Genomic DNA, 14,987 nt, shown 5'->3' on the forward strand with positions numbered 1-14,987 from the left:
ACCCCGCTCCACCCTGAATGCTCTGAGCCGACCCTGAATCTTTCTCCTTGTGGTGATGCAGAAATACAAGCACCCCTTCACAAGGCCAGCTTATCACAGATGGGCGTGTATTTACCCCACCTCTCTTCTCCCCCTGTCCCTCTCACTCTCTGCTGCTGCACCAGCCTGAAAGACAAACCCTGTCTATGATTTCCGAGGCCCCCCTATGAAATCACAGAGAGGGCTTTTTTCCCTGCAATAAAACAATTAAGGGCTTCAGGCGAAACAATGAGTTCATGTATAATAAGTGACCATTATTTTTAGGACCCCCTCCCCCCTCCTTTTTCAGTCATTTGCAAGCGTCCAGGGCATTGTGACCAGAATGTGCATTGATACTTTTATGTATGTCATGAAATCACTGTGCACCAAAATGGCAAGAAGGGTATTCGAAAAATGAGATCAACATTACTGTTCAAAATCCTCCCATGAACAAGACCGGCTGGGCCTTAAAAAGCCCCACAAGGGTTGGACACGTTCTTCTAATATCTTTACGCTGTAAATCTAGGTGGAGTGTAGGGGAATAAATCTAATTAACTGCATTATTCTAAATATATAAGAATGAGTTACATATTTTAAATCACCATAAAGTCTCCGTTATGCACGGTGATTTTTTTTAATGGGCGAGCCGGTATCCGTTCTGCACAACGGCATGGATCGCTTCAACAAAGAGGATGCAGGACACCTTTAAGAAAACGCCTTATCTCCCTGCCTGACTGTCACTATGGTAGCCAGACATGCCATATCATTGCGCGCATTGTTCCAGCGGCTTCCTGCAGTCGGCTCTGACAATAGAAAGAGCATTTTCATGTTGCTCTGAGCTTGCATCGGTGTATGTGACAAAGATCCATCGCAGCGGCGCAAAAAAAACGCTGAAACCTTCTGCAGTGATTTGAAGCAGCAGCCATCAAAGTTCCTGCAGCCAGTGAAGGAGAAATAACTCTTTACTCACTGTGATCTTTGGGATGTTCTTTTTTCCTTGATAAGACATCTTCTGTTCGATTCCACCTTTTCTTTTCTTTTTTTAAAAATACCGAGCTTTTAAAAGCGATATTCCTCCGTTTATGGATGCTGCAGCGGCCCTCGCCTGGATGGGAGCTTCAAGGAATAGTCGCCCCTCTTGTCAGTGCGATGTGGAGTGGCTCGCAGAGTGCTATAGGAGCGTCTGTGGTCCAGGCACACGGCCCCTCCCTCAGTATGTTCAGTTTGGAAAGCGTGATGTCACAATCTTTCCACCGGAGGGCGCAGTGGAGAAGCTGGTGAACAGCCTCCAGCAGGCATCCTCTTCTTTGCGTTACACTGCTGTCACACGTTGTTTTTTTGTTTTTTGTTTTTTTACATAAAGTGTGCTGCGTATCCAATATCTGTCATCACTGACCTATCCGAGAGAAATAGCAAAGTCCTTGAAGCAGCTGGTTTTGAGGCGCACTAGTTTGTGGTGTAGTCTGCGCCTGTGTGTTTACGGCTGAAGTCACTGAGGTCTGATTGATTAGGGGAAAATTGGCAGAACTAAGAGGAAACAAAGGAACATGGGATAGAAATCACCATCGTTATTATAAACAATATGTAATGGAAAGATTTACTCATTTTAAACATGTCCACTGACTTCACTGCCGTGTGTTAATCATACATATTGGATGTTTAAAATTTTGCCAGTCTGCTAAATAGATTTATTGGCAAGAAAAAAAAATATTCCCTTTGAAATTGTAGATTTATATCAGTCATAACCAGGAGGTTGTGTGTTTTGTTTTGCGGGACACAGAAGAGCAAAATGGTGTGGCAGCTGTCACAGAGCTTGCCCGTAACATTGCACACACACACACACTCTTTCTCTCTCTCTCTGCATGTTCCCACCCAGCCATGTGTCTCCATTGTTTGAACCTAAAGTGGGTCCCTCTTCGCTCTGCCACTCCCCTCCTCAGCTCTAATGCAGCCATAATGAGATCCTGAGAGTGACATGCATGTAGAAGCAGGTGCGTGACAAAGGGTGTGCCTATTTGTGTGTCTATATTACACTAGCAACTTAAAATATGTATATATATATATCATACTTTCATTTGCTTCATTTTGTCTTTTTTTTTTAAATATTGCTTTACAGAGTAATGTAGGAAGGTTTTACAGCACAGTTCTACCCAATTGTTGTACAAAAATAAGGGTTTAAATCTTTCTTTTTTTTTTTTTTTTGCTACAAGCAGACACAGGGCCTTCATCCTGGCATGTCCTTTCATGGCAGTGAGGCAGAAAGGCATTACCTCAGCATTTCCAGGACTTGGAGAATGCATCAGCGCTACACACTCAAGTTTGCAGGATTGCTACCTCTGCAGACCACATTAACCGGCTGACACTGACAGACAGACAGGGTGCAGACAGATCAGGGATGCAGAAAAGTCTCTGTCAGGTCATCAAGCCTGTTGGAGCACATTTCACACCACAGTGAATGGAGTGAGAAGCTTCCAGTTCACTACCCAACAATCATATAAAATTATATTATCAGTTTACACACAAGCACAATCATGCTGACCACCTCAGCCACTATGTGATCTCTTCATATAGACGACATTGGCGAATTGAAGAAGACTAAATGATCTGGAGTTGTTTTGTGGTAGTGGGACAATTCTGAAAATGCGGGGGGAGGATAAAGCAAATAGGCTACGCAGAACGCAGAATTAAACCTCCTAAAATTTTGCTTAACTCTAAACATTTAAGGCTCTATCAATGCTCAGTCTTGACCGATATGAAGACATATGAAGCAGCATTCTTCTTAGTGTTTATTTTTGGTCCCTTTTATGATTCATTCTCCCAAAACACTGAATATATTTATGATACAAAAGCATCTCTTTACTGCACCCAATATAATTAGAGTTATTTTTCAGACTTAACCAGAGGGAGGCACAGACATCCTCTGTTTCTATCTGCTGATTATAAAGACTAAACTGAGTGTTATATGCAACATTAGTAGAGTGCTTATTTCATTTGCTCCTAGAGTATCTCTGTGACAGCTTAAAGAAGCATGTGTGTGCATGTTTTAATTTAGACAAGTCTACATGTCAGTGTATATGTATAGTTTTATGCTTTCTGAATACATGTGTCAATGTGACTTCCACCCTGCAGGACATCACAAAAAAAAAAGAAGAAGATGGGGTTGGGGCCATTTCCTCTCTCTCTGGACATCTGGTTAGCCAGTCTCCATTATTCACTCCACTGCAGCAGCTCACAGGACTAATTAGCCCACCAGACAGGAGGAAAACCAGTAAAATCTATAATTATGATTGTTATTGTTCAGTATTACTACAGCGAACAGGGAACAACACAGGAACACATAGTGAGCAGTTCAGTTCACCATAGCCACAAAACAACGAATGATATTGAGAGTTTGCATGACAATGTCAATAATATCATGACTTACTGTAGTTCAAATCAAAGTGAACCAGGTGTAATCAGATAGGAAGGAGGGGTAACAACATTTGTCATAAAAATACAAACGGGCAGCTTTTCCACTCGTCATTTGTTTGCCAGACAAAGATGCTGTTAAGTTTTACTGGCACGCTAAATGTACCAGTTAATAACAAAGGGATAAACACATCCTGCCTTCCCTGTGTCCTCTAACAATTTCCAAACCAGGGGGGGGAAACAAAAACACAACCTTACTCTATTGTCTGCTGGTTTCTGCTGAATCATCTGGTCCCCTGAAAGCAGCAATATTGCAGTTCAGTATCAGGCCACATGAGGGAAAAAGGCCACCTGCCACGCTGAAGAAATCTATGTTTATTTTTTTTACAGTATTTTAAGACAATTAAAGGCGGGAATGATTCAGAAGGCGGGAATCAAATATATCATAAGGATAATGTGAAGATTTAAATGCAGATAAATGTAGAGTGCAGCAGCTTAGTCTCAAACTGTCTGAGACTGAATGAATAACAGCACTAGAACCACAGAGGTGTAAACAAAAAAGGGAACACCATTTAACTGCAACGGTGGGGGGAAAAAGCATGTAGAAAACCTGTACTCAAAGAGATACAGCTCCACAGCTTCAGTCAGTTTACTTGCATTACTCACACAAAGGTCTGTCAGTCTACTGCTTTGTTGCTGAGTCTCTGTTAAATGAAAGTTGGATAAGAGTGCAGATCTGCCTGTGCAGCAGAAACAACAGCAGGCAGTCATATTTTAATTAGTGACCAATCTGAAGATGAAGGACTTGCATCATCAAGAAAGGCAATCTGTGTCAGAGAGTTTTGTAGTTTTAAAGTTTTTAAAGTGTAAACTGACAATCCCATTGTTTTCCAATCTTTGTAGGAAATATTAGCAGCCAGAACTTCCCCACATTCTCTTAAATGCTGTGTAGCACATAACAGCAAACCTTAAAGCTGAAATTCAGCTCAAACATACTATGCGGGGATCATTTTAAAATGTTTACCAAGGTGTGCTACTAATTTCATTCTAGAGTTGACATCACCATAATGACTTTTATTAGATTCCATTTGTCTGTAATCTATGACATCTTGCTCTATATTAACTTATTGTGTAATCTGCTTAACTCTTTCCTGGTCTTTTTAAAATCTGTTTTCTCCGTCCGTGCTTCAAAGAAGTACTCTTGTGTGCCAATAAATGACCACATTCTGGTGATGAAATGGCAAAATGGTAATCACACCACTTTGTCTAGTCCAGTGATTCTACTGCTCTCAGCCAAAATTGTGTGTGTGTGTATTGAACAAGAGCCAGAGAGCGAGACATGAATCATCATCTTTTGGTGCCTAGAGTGTACTGCTCTAAGCCAGTGTCAATTAAGAGTGGATGAAGTGAATTTTTAGAATAGTTGCTAGGTCACACATACAAATATTATCATCAGTTCTTGTCCCACACTTATGTTATGGCAAAAAGCAGTACTCATACATTTAGAGCCCCGATGGATTGACTTTATCCAATGTATTTTTTTTACAAAAAAGTAGCATTACAAGTATCATTTTCTTTCCTTGAATGTAGAATATGGAAACACTTCAGAAACAACCTTTTTAAAAAAAATAAATAAATTGTACTCTCTAATAGCACAGTTAGAGAGTAACTCTAATTAAATTCCAATTAGGGGTACAAGGAGTTCATGAAGTATGTGAAAAGCTTATCTCAAGTAATCTGCCAAAGACAAAATTCAAATTTATTAATTGAGTGCGACCAAAGCAGAAATGTTAAACAAAAAAGGAATAATTACAAATATAAAAAAAGCAATAAAAGAGCCAGCTTAAATTACAACAGCTGATTTTTTTTATTTAGTAGCACAGATAAAGAGTTCAAATAGACAATAAATAGCTTACGTGAAGAAAACTAATAAGTAGGAAGTAATAGCTAAGAGTCAATGGTAAGCTGAAAGTAGTACAGAAATTAGTAAAATAACTTGAATTAATTTGTTAAGAGGTTAAGTAATAAAAAAAAATAAACTAATTGCTGAAAAATTTATTTCCACTTTTGGGTAGTTAAGCGTAAAGTATAACTATATAAAATGAGTTTAGAAAATTCCATCTGTGCTGTTGTGTTGTCTGGTCTACTGGGTTGATTCAGATAAATGGGTTGTGAACCACTAATATAAAGTAATTATTACCTTTACTTAGCACTGGATTCTTTCCGTGGTGCTTTTGTTTGTGTCTCTCTCTCCATGGTGCTGAAAGACTTGTGTCATTTTTAATCACACATAACAGACACAAACGTACCTTTTCTCAATATCAAAAATTAAAATGCAAATATTTAAACGGTATAGAGTTTCCCAAATAATTTGTAAGGACTTTAAGCATAATGGAAAAGGTATCAAAGATGTTCAAGTGTAACATAAGTATAAGTATTATTAAGTATAAATATAAGAAGCGTTAAGTATTAAAGGAGTATTTCACCAGACTAAGACACAGAAAACATTATTCATTTAGATACTGGTTCTTTTGTGGCGATCCAATAGAATATGGATGCTTATTGCTAGCACACACTACCTTTATAATATATATATATATATATATATATATATATATATATATATACACAACAACAAAAACACCCAGCACGCCCCTGCGGGCGGTTTATCCTTCAAGCTCGGGTCCTCTACCAGAGGCCTGGGAGCTTGAGGGTCCTGCGCAGTATCTTAGCTGTTCCCAGGACTGCGCTCTTCTGGACAGAGATCTCCGATGTTGTTCCTGGGATCTGCTGGAGCCACTCGCCTAGCTTGGGAGTCACCGCACCTAGTGCTCCGATTACCACGGGGACCACCGTTACCTTCACCCTCCACATCCTCTGGAGCTCTTCTCTGAGCCCTTGGTATTTCTCCAGCTTCTCGTGTTCCTTCTTCCTGATATTGCTGTCATTCGGAACCGCTACATCGATCACTACGGCCATCTTCTTCTGTTTGTCTACCACCACTATGTCCGGTTGGTTAGCCACCACCATTTTGTCCGTCTGTATCTGGAAGTCCCACAGGATCTTAGCTCGGTCATTCTCCACCACCCTTGGGGGCATCTCCCATTTTGACCTCGGGACTTCCAGGTTATACTCGGCACAGATGTTCCTGTACACTATGCCGGCCACTTGGTTATGGCGTTCCATGTATGCCTTGCCTGCTAGCATCTTGCACCCTGCTGTTATGTGCTGGATTGTCTCTGGGGCATCTTTACACAGCCTGCACCTGGGGTCTTGCCTGGTGTGATAGACCCCAGCCTCTATGGATCTTGTGCTCAGAGCTTGTTCTTGTGCTGCCATGATTAGTGCCTCTGTGCTGTCTTTCAGTCCAGCTTTGTCCAGCCACTGGTAGGATTTCTGGATATCAGCCACCTCCTCTATCTGCCGGTGGTACATACCGTGCAGGGGCCTGTCCTTCCATGATGGTTCCTCGTCTCCCTCCTCTTTCTTGGGTTTCTGCTGCCTGAGGTATTCACTGAGCACTCGGTCAGTTGGGGCCATCTTCCTAATGTATTCTTGGATGTTTGTTGTCTCATCCTGGACTGTGGTGCTGACACTCACCAGTCCCCGGCCCCCTTCCTTCCGCTTAGCGTACAGCCTCAGGGTGCTGGATTTGGGGTGAAACCCTCCATGCATGGTAAGGAGCTTTCTTGTCTTTATGTCAGTGGCTTCTATCTCCTCCTTTGGCCAGCCTATTACCCCAGCAGGGTACCTGATCACGGGCAGGGCGTACGTGTTGATGGCCCGGATCTTGTTCTTACCATTCAGCTGACTCCTCAGGACTTGCCTGACCCTCTGCAGGTACTTGGTGGTTGCAGCCTTTCTAGCGGCCTCTTCATGGTTCCCATTCGCCTGTGGGATCCCCAAGTACTTGTAACTGTCCTCTATGTCTGCAATGTTGCCTTCTGGTAGTTCAATCCCCTCAGTTCTGACTACCTTCCCTCTCTTTGTTACCATCCGACTACACTTCTCCAGTCCGAACGACATTCCAATGTCATTGCTGTATAGCCTGGTAGTGTGGATCAGTGAATCGATGTCTCGTTCACTCTTGGCATACAGCTTGATGTCATCCATGTACAGGAGGTGGCTGACAACTGCTCCGTTCTGTAGTCGGTATCCGTAGCCAGTCTTGTTAATGATCTCACTGAGGGGGTTCAGGCCTATGCAGAACAGCAGTGGGGACAGAGCATCTCCTTGGTAGATCCCGCACTTGATGGTGACTTGTGCTATGGGCTTGGAGTTGGCCTCTAGTGTTGTACGCCACATCCCCATTGAGTTCCTGATGAAGGCTCTTAGGGTCCCATTGATCTTGTACAATTCTAGGCATTCCAGTATCCAGCTGTGGGGCATTGAGTCATAGGCCTTCTTGTAATCAATCCAGGCAGTGCACAGGTTGGTCAGTCTGGTCTTGCAGTCTCGGCTGACTGTTCTGTCTACCAGTAGCTGGTGTTTTGCGCCTCTGGTATTCTTGCCAATTCCTTTCTGTGTCCCGCTCATGTATTGACCCATGTGCCTGTTCATCTTAGCCGATATGATGCCTGACAGGAGCTTCCATGTAGTACTGAGGCAGGTTATTAGTCGGTAGTTGGAGGGGACCGGTCCCTTCTTGGGGTCCTTGGGGATCAGGACCGTCCGGCCTTCAGTTAGCCATTCCAGGTGTCTCTCGTTAACTAGCAGCTGGTTCATTTGTGCTGCCAGACGCTCGTGGAGTGCAGTCAGCTTCTTCAGCCAGTAGGCGTGAACCATGTCGGGCCCTGGTGCTGTCCAACTCTTCATACTGGAGACCCTTTCTTGGATATCTGCCACTGTGATGGTTACTGGACCCTGTTCAGGGAGGTCGCTGTGGTCAGCCCTCAGATCCTCTAGCCACTGAGCATTGCCGTTATGGGTTGCATCCTTCTCCCATATGCTCTTCCAGTATTGCTCCGTCTCCAGCCTTGGTGGTGCTGTTCTCTTATTGTTCCCTTGCCACTGAGAGTACACCTTTGCTGGTTCTGTGGAGAACAGCTGGTTTATTCTCCTGCCTTCTATCTCTCTGGTGTACCTCCTCAAGCGGCTGGCCAAGGCTGTGAGCCTTTGCTTGGCAGTTTCCAAGGCCTCAGGTATGGACAGCTTGCTGTATTTCTTAGGCACCTTATTTGTCGCACCTTTCTGCAACTCCGTTAGTTGGCTAACCTCCCTCCGTGCTACTTTGATCTTGCCCTCTAGCCTCCTTCTCCATGGAGGGTACTGCCCCTTGTGGCTGTTCAACTTGTAGCCAAGCATCTCACTGATCACTGCTGCCGTATTGTAGATCAGCTTGTTAGTGTCGGTAATCGTGGTTGTAGGTATTGCCCGTAGTGCTGCATTAACATCATCTAGCAGACCGTCTGAGGGTACTTCACGTAATCTTGGTAACCGGCTACGGGGGATCCAGGTTTCAAGCTTGGCCGTTATCCTATTTTTCAGGTCAGTTCCTCTCGCACTCAACGATCCTTCTCCTATCGCACTTGGGGCTATGTACCCAATCTCGGGTGGGGGTGATGATATCTCCCCCCTGACCTGGCGTCCTGACTCCTCCTTGCCGTAGCATTTGTGTTGTACCTCGTCAATCTCTAGCTGTGAGAGCAGTCCCTTCTTTCGAATGTTGGAACACTGAGCTCATTGTGGATGTTGGGTATCGAAGAATCCATAGGTCCCTCATCCTATTCATGTAGCCCCTTCCGCCGGGGTTACTTGCATAGTAGCATTCCAACAACGCCCTGTTTTCGTCTCTTGCCCACCGATGCCTTCTTGTTCCAGTAGCCCACTTTTCGTCAGGGTGCCCTGGTTCCTCAACACCTGACGCGGACCTTGTTGATCCGGGCGACGTCCGAGCCGGCATGCCTTCATATTTATCTGTCTCGCTCATGTCTGCGGTAGGCTCGCTTAGCATAGGGGGTCTAGCCTTAGGACCCTTACTGGATACAGACGCCCCAGGCAGGAATCGAACTTGCGATCCTCTGTTCCAAAGGCGTGTAGTCTAACCACTACGCTATCCAGCTGCTTATATAATATATAAGCTGCTTATATAATATATATATATATATATATATATAATTTTGGGAATATAAAGCATATTTAATCTAAACAAGGCTCTTAATTGCTTTCTCTGCAGTTACACCTGTTAGTAAACCATACAGTTGTTCCCAGTAACACTCCTACATTTGGTAAAATATCAATATCATCATCACTATCATAAATGGCCTGTATTTATATAGCGCTTTTCTAGTCCCTAAGGACCCCAAAGCGCTTTACACATCCAGTCATCCACCCATTCACACACTGGTGATGGCAAGCTACTTTGTAGCCACAGCTGCCCTGGGGCGCACTGACAGAGGCGAGGCTGCCGGACACTGCCGCCACCGGGCCCTCTGACCACCACCAGTAGGCAACGGGTGAAGTGTCTTGCCCAAGGACACAACGACCGAGACTGTCCAAGCCAGGGCTTGAACCAGAAACCTCCCGATTACAAGGCGAACTCCCAACTCTTGAGCCATGATCGCCCCATCATCATCATAGTAAGCAGTTCTGTGGGTTTTTTTTTTTTAAAACAGGACTTATGTCTTTAGTGGCACAAGCCTGTAGTGATATGATATGATAAAAATTGTAATTTCTCCAGCTTTGAGGCTTTCCAGTCATTCTCCTTTTTTTTTCTCTCTGTCTTCTACTTTATCATACAAACCTAGTTCTGAATATGATGCGTAAAATGTAAGTAAAAACAGAATGCAATGATCTGCTAATGTCGTACACTCACGATTTATTCAGAATAGTACACAAAAAACATATCTTACGGTTACTTTGTAACCTTGGTGAGTGGAGTGGAGTGAGAGACTATCTCTTCCAGCATGGGGTCCTGGTGACCTCAGGCCTCAGCTGAAGCCACAGACATAGCGCACACATGCAGGGGAAAGCTGAAGGATGTACAGCCAAGGCAAGTGGTGCAAGATGCTGATGGTCCCCAAGGTGAGGTAGGCCATCAATGTCAGGGACTGGTTTGCAACCACTGACCTGAAGGACACCTACTTCCAGATTCCTATCTGGCAGAAGCACGGTCGGTTCCTGAAGTTCAGATTCGAGGACAAGGTGTTCGAATTCTGAATCCTCCCCTTCAGCATCTCTCTTGCATCCCAAACCTTCATGCAGTGCATGGACGCTGTCCTGGCTCCTATTAGGCTCAGGGGCCGCAGGGTCCTGAACTATTCAGACAACTGGCTGGTCTGTGCCACATCAGTAGAACAATACCGCAGCCATGTAGCTCTGTGTAGCATGTTCTGGCTATGGGGTTGTGCCTGAATCTGAAAAGGAGCAGGCAGCAGCCTTTAATAGTCACAACATTTCTGGGCATATCCCTGGACTCCATCAGGGACTCCATGTCCCTCACTGTGGAGCGAGAGCAGGCCTTCAGGGTGTTCCTAAACCAATTCAGGTTACACTCACAGGTTAGCTGGGGGCTATCTCCACCTGATGGGCCACATGGCTCCCATGGTGTAGGTGGTTCTGTTAGTGCTCCTAAACATGAGACCTCTCCAACGGCACCTGCTGAGCCTGGGTCTGCTCGCAGCAGTCCCACAAGACAACACTGGTAGTCTCTTGAGGGCTCCACCAAGCTCTCTGTTTGTGGAGAGACTTGTCCAACATGGAGTAGGGCCAAGCGGTAGATCTACTTCACAGTTAGTCTAGTTAGTCTTCACAGATGCCTTGTGCAGTCGACGAGGACTGTGGGGTCAACAGCCACTGGACTGGCTTTTGGGTGTCCCAGCACATAAATGTACTGGAGTTGCAGGTTGTTGTCCTTGGCATTACAGTAGTTTCGGCCTCAACTGGGTATCACGGTATCCTCTGCAGCTACCAGGCTATAGCGGTAGGCTCACCCCACTCACTGACTCCCTGATTGCTGGCATGGTGGCAGCGATCAGGCCCGTTTGCGTTGGTCACTCAGAACTTAGCGATGCCGACTCCTCTTTAGTTTCCCAGTTCTTGAGGGGAGCCCAGCGGCTTACAGTTTGCAGGCCTGGGTACCCAGTTCCACCCAGTTCCTTGGCACCTTTTAGCGTCCTCATTTTGAACCACCATGTAGGTCTAGAAGGGTCTGTGAGCTCCATGCTCTGTTGGGCCATAGGGATTGCTGTGGGTGGTTGCCGGACTGGAAAGGGGTGGTCCTCTTGCCCATCCCTGCATTCTTGCCAAAGGCATTGACCCAATCCTACCCATCACAGTCGGTTGAGCTATGAACAGCTCTCAGTGACGGCTTGGAGCAGTTGACGGCTCAGTGCCAGGCTCAATTTGCCCTGTCCGTACTTTGGTGGTGTATGCTAGGTGTACCAAGCTGATTAGGAGAACAGACCAACTGTTTGTTGGTTTCCACTAGGTTTCAAAGTAAACATGGGCAGAAGTAAACAGGGGAGGTTCACAGAGGTTCACAAATCTTCTAAAAATATTGCCTCTACGAGTTGTGAAATGATTTCAGAATAATGCTCCTCAACACACAAACAGACTTTGATTTTCACATCATCTAATATCATAATCACAGTAAAAGGATCCAGAGAAATCTCTGTATGCAAGAGACAAGGTAAAAAAAATTATATTGGATCACTGTGATCTTCGGCCTTGGCAGGTGTGATTCTGACATGGAAATCACTGCACGGGCTGAGGAATATCCCTATCTGTGAAAAAAGTTCACTGTGCCATCCACAAATGCAGGTTAAAGCTCTGTCATGCAAAGAAGAAGCCATATGTGAAGATGCTCTAGAAACACCATCATCATCTCTGGATGATGATACAATGGGCTGATGCAAAGTGGAAAACTGTTCTGTGGCCAGCCAAATGGATATTATTTTTGTGAAACATGGATGCTACATACTACAGAAGAGGCTTGTTATCAGCACTGAATTAAAAACCCTGCTGTTCTGATGGTATGATGGATGTGTCAGTGCATGTGGAACTGGTAGGTGGTACATCTGAAAAGGCACCATCAGTGCTGAAAGGTATATACAGATGGTTTCTTTTCCAGGGAAGGTCCTGTATATTACAGCTAAACAATGCTGAACTGCATCCTACAGCTATGGAAATGGCATAACTTTAATACTCGAGGAGTCTAGGTAATGAATTGGCCTGCATGCAGTCCAGACCAATTTAAACATTTGGAGCAAATATAAGACAGAGATAAGACTGTTGAGCAGCTAAAATGGGATAACACTCCTCTCATGAAAGTCCAGCAGCTGGTCTCCTCAGTACCCATACATTTATGGACTTTTGTTAAAAGTAGAGGGGATGCTACACAGTGGTAAGTAGTTTGTATTGCACAATTTCTCAGTTAAAACAAAAGTTAATGAATGTTGGATGGATAGTGGGCTGTTTCCCAGACACAGCTGATTGTTTCTTGGTAAAATCTTACAAATGAATATTTTTTACTAAGAAATAATGCTAAGTCATAAAATCCTAATGCCATTTATTTCATGATTGTTTTACGTTCTGTGGCTTGTTCTATGCACTTCAACACCAAGGTTATTTCTCCAAACAAAATAGTGTCTTTAATTACATAGTGATGTGGCATAATGGCACATTCAGTCAACAGAATTATGGATAACTCAGCTTCTTATACTCTTTGTAGATTGTAAGGACTGGACAGTTTTTGACTTCCTATTTCAGTTTTTGCTCTCATGGCATGTCATTGTGATTATTCAGTGACAAACTTGAAAACTCAACTAAAGGACACAGCGAGTTCTATAATATGGACTCTTATAATGGAAACAATTTTATCATTTTCATTTAAGCATAATTAAAAAAAAAAAATTCAGGGTAGCTGCAGAGAACTTGTAGGAAAAACAGTGACACACAGTGGAAGCCACCTCTGTCATTTATGCTGAAACAGTTTGTTGCAAAAAAAAAAAAAAAAAAAGTTAGTCTCTTTACCTTCTCATCTTCCAGGTGCTGCAATATTGCTTTTCCGCCGCTGGTTCCGATCTTCATCTGAGGGGAGCCTTTGCGTTCTTGCTTGTCTGCTGTGGGACTTTCCACAGCAGGGGAGCTCTTACTGTCACTCGCCGGGCTCTTCGCTTCCAGACCGGTTAGCCGTTTGGTGCTCCGCGGGGTGCGGGATCCCCTTTGCCCGACGCTAAGGGCATCAAAGTCTATCGTTTTACTCTCGAACGCGTCCTCAATGCTGCAAAACAAGCCTCCGTGTTTCTGCCTGGGCACCTGGTCGGCCGTGCCGGGCCGGGCGAGATAAACCGGCAGGTCGTCCCCTGATTTCTCCCAGTTTCTCCTGCGCTCTGCCATAGTGGAGCCCTGCACAAGTGGCCGAGAAAGACGGGGAAAGTAGTACTGAAGTGCTGTGTATCTCTTTTTGTGTGTGTGTGTGTGTGTGTGTGTGTGTGTGTGTGTGTGTGTGTGTGTGTGTGTGTGTGTGTGTGTGTGTTGAGCAGACAGTCAGGCAGGAAGGAGTTGAATTAAAGCCAAAGGTGGTACTGCAGTGGCTCCTGATGCATAGGTAATATATGTGTATTTGATTCATCTTAAATTTTACAATGAAATCAAGCACACTCATGGTTGTGGCTTAAGACTAATGGAAGGCTTTGTTTCTCTGAGTTTATAGTATAACACTGAAAAGAGAACGAAAGAGATCGGGACACATTTGGTTAAAGAGAACACTCGCCATATTTATGCACACATACGTATTATGTCTGTAAAGGTAAGAATTAACCTAATAATCAAAATATAATTCCTTCTAGCTGATGCACTGATACTTAGATTAACTTGAGCGGACACAGGTGTGCGCCTAGCAGGTATTACAGGTGTCCTGAAAGACGTCCACCGTTCAGCACTTGCGCGCTTAAACAACTCCCAGCGAGATCATGCTGATGTTTCTTCAAGTGCTTGTCTGGCCCCCTCACCGGCGACACCTCAGGGTGCTTAGAATACTTAGGCCAGCACAAACGAGACAAGATCGTGTCAGCAGCGCGGCAGACGCGCAGCTTTCAGGCGGCAGGTCTGCTGAGTCGAGAGGGCGAACGAGGGAAGCAGGAGTCAACGAAGTCAGTAAACAGGAACGTAATTATGTAACGGCCAAATATCTACATGTTCCACAAATCTCCATGGGGTCAAATTTAGGACACTGGTTCCGTTAGGACTTTGTAGTATATTGATAACTGTGCCTCGTGTAAGTCTCATGAATAACATATGTCAGAGTAAAACAGCCTTCTAATAAAAAGTGGACAGAATAATGACAGTTTGGTATTTTATTTTATCCTGGTACAGCATGGGGGTGACTTTGGCTTCACAGAGAGGTGAAAGGACTGGTGAAAACTTTCATCAAGTGGATTAGAAATAACACCGACCTGCCTAACCTGTGTGTGTGTGTGTGTGTGTGTGTGTGTGTGTGTGTGTGTGTGTGTGTAAAAGAGAGAGGTGAAGAAAAGAGCTCTTAGACTCCACAAATCTGAAAAAGACTTTCAAGGTCAGTCACACTGTGGGCTACAGTGAAGTCCAACAAGCCACGTCCT

At 44.4% G+C, this 14,987-nt stretch overlaps 1 protein-coding gene across 3 annotated transcripts in view; it reads right to left on the reverse strand.

The window, feature by feature from the left end:
• The window catches only part of dpysl3 (dihydropyrimidinase like 3), a 48,203-nt gene extending 34,421 nt beyond the window's left edge, over window positions 1–13,782 (reverse strand). For 2 of the 3 annotated variants that reach the window (XM_086309236.1, XM_086309235.1), the window contains exon 1: window positions 13,399–13,782. In XM_086309236.1, the coding sequence (XP_086165362.1) occupies window positions 13,399–13,764 (366 nt within the window). In that variant the 5' untranslated portion in view covers window positions 13,765–13,782. Of the gene's footprint in view, window positions 1–988; window positions 1,209–13,398 lie in introns of those variants that run through there. The other variant, XM_086309237.1, reaches the window with a different exon arrangement.
• Between the last annotated feature and the right edge of the window lie 1,205 nt (window positions 13,783–14,987).

This window comes from Aulonocara sp. 'chitande type north' Nkhata Bay, linkage group LG10 (genome assembly GCF_057382095.1).
Source record: "Aulonocara sp. 'chitande type north' Nkhata Bay isolate Kocher_YH1m ecotype deep benthic linkage group LG10, A_spYH_male_GT1.1, whole genome shotgun sequence".
NCBI lineage: Eukaryota > Metazoa > Chordata > Actinopteri > Cichliformes > Cichlidae > Aulonocara > Aulonocara sp. 'chitande type north' Nkhata Bay.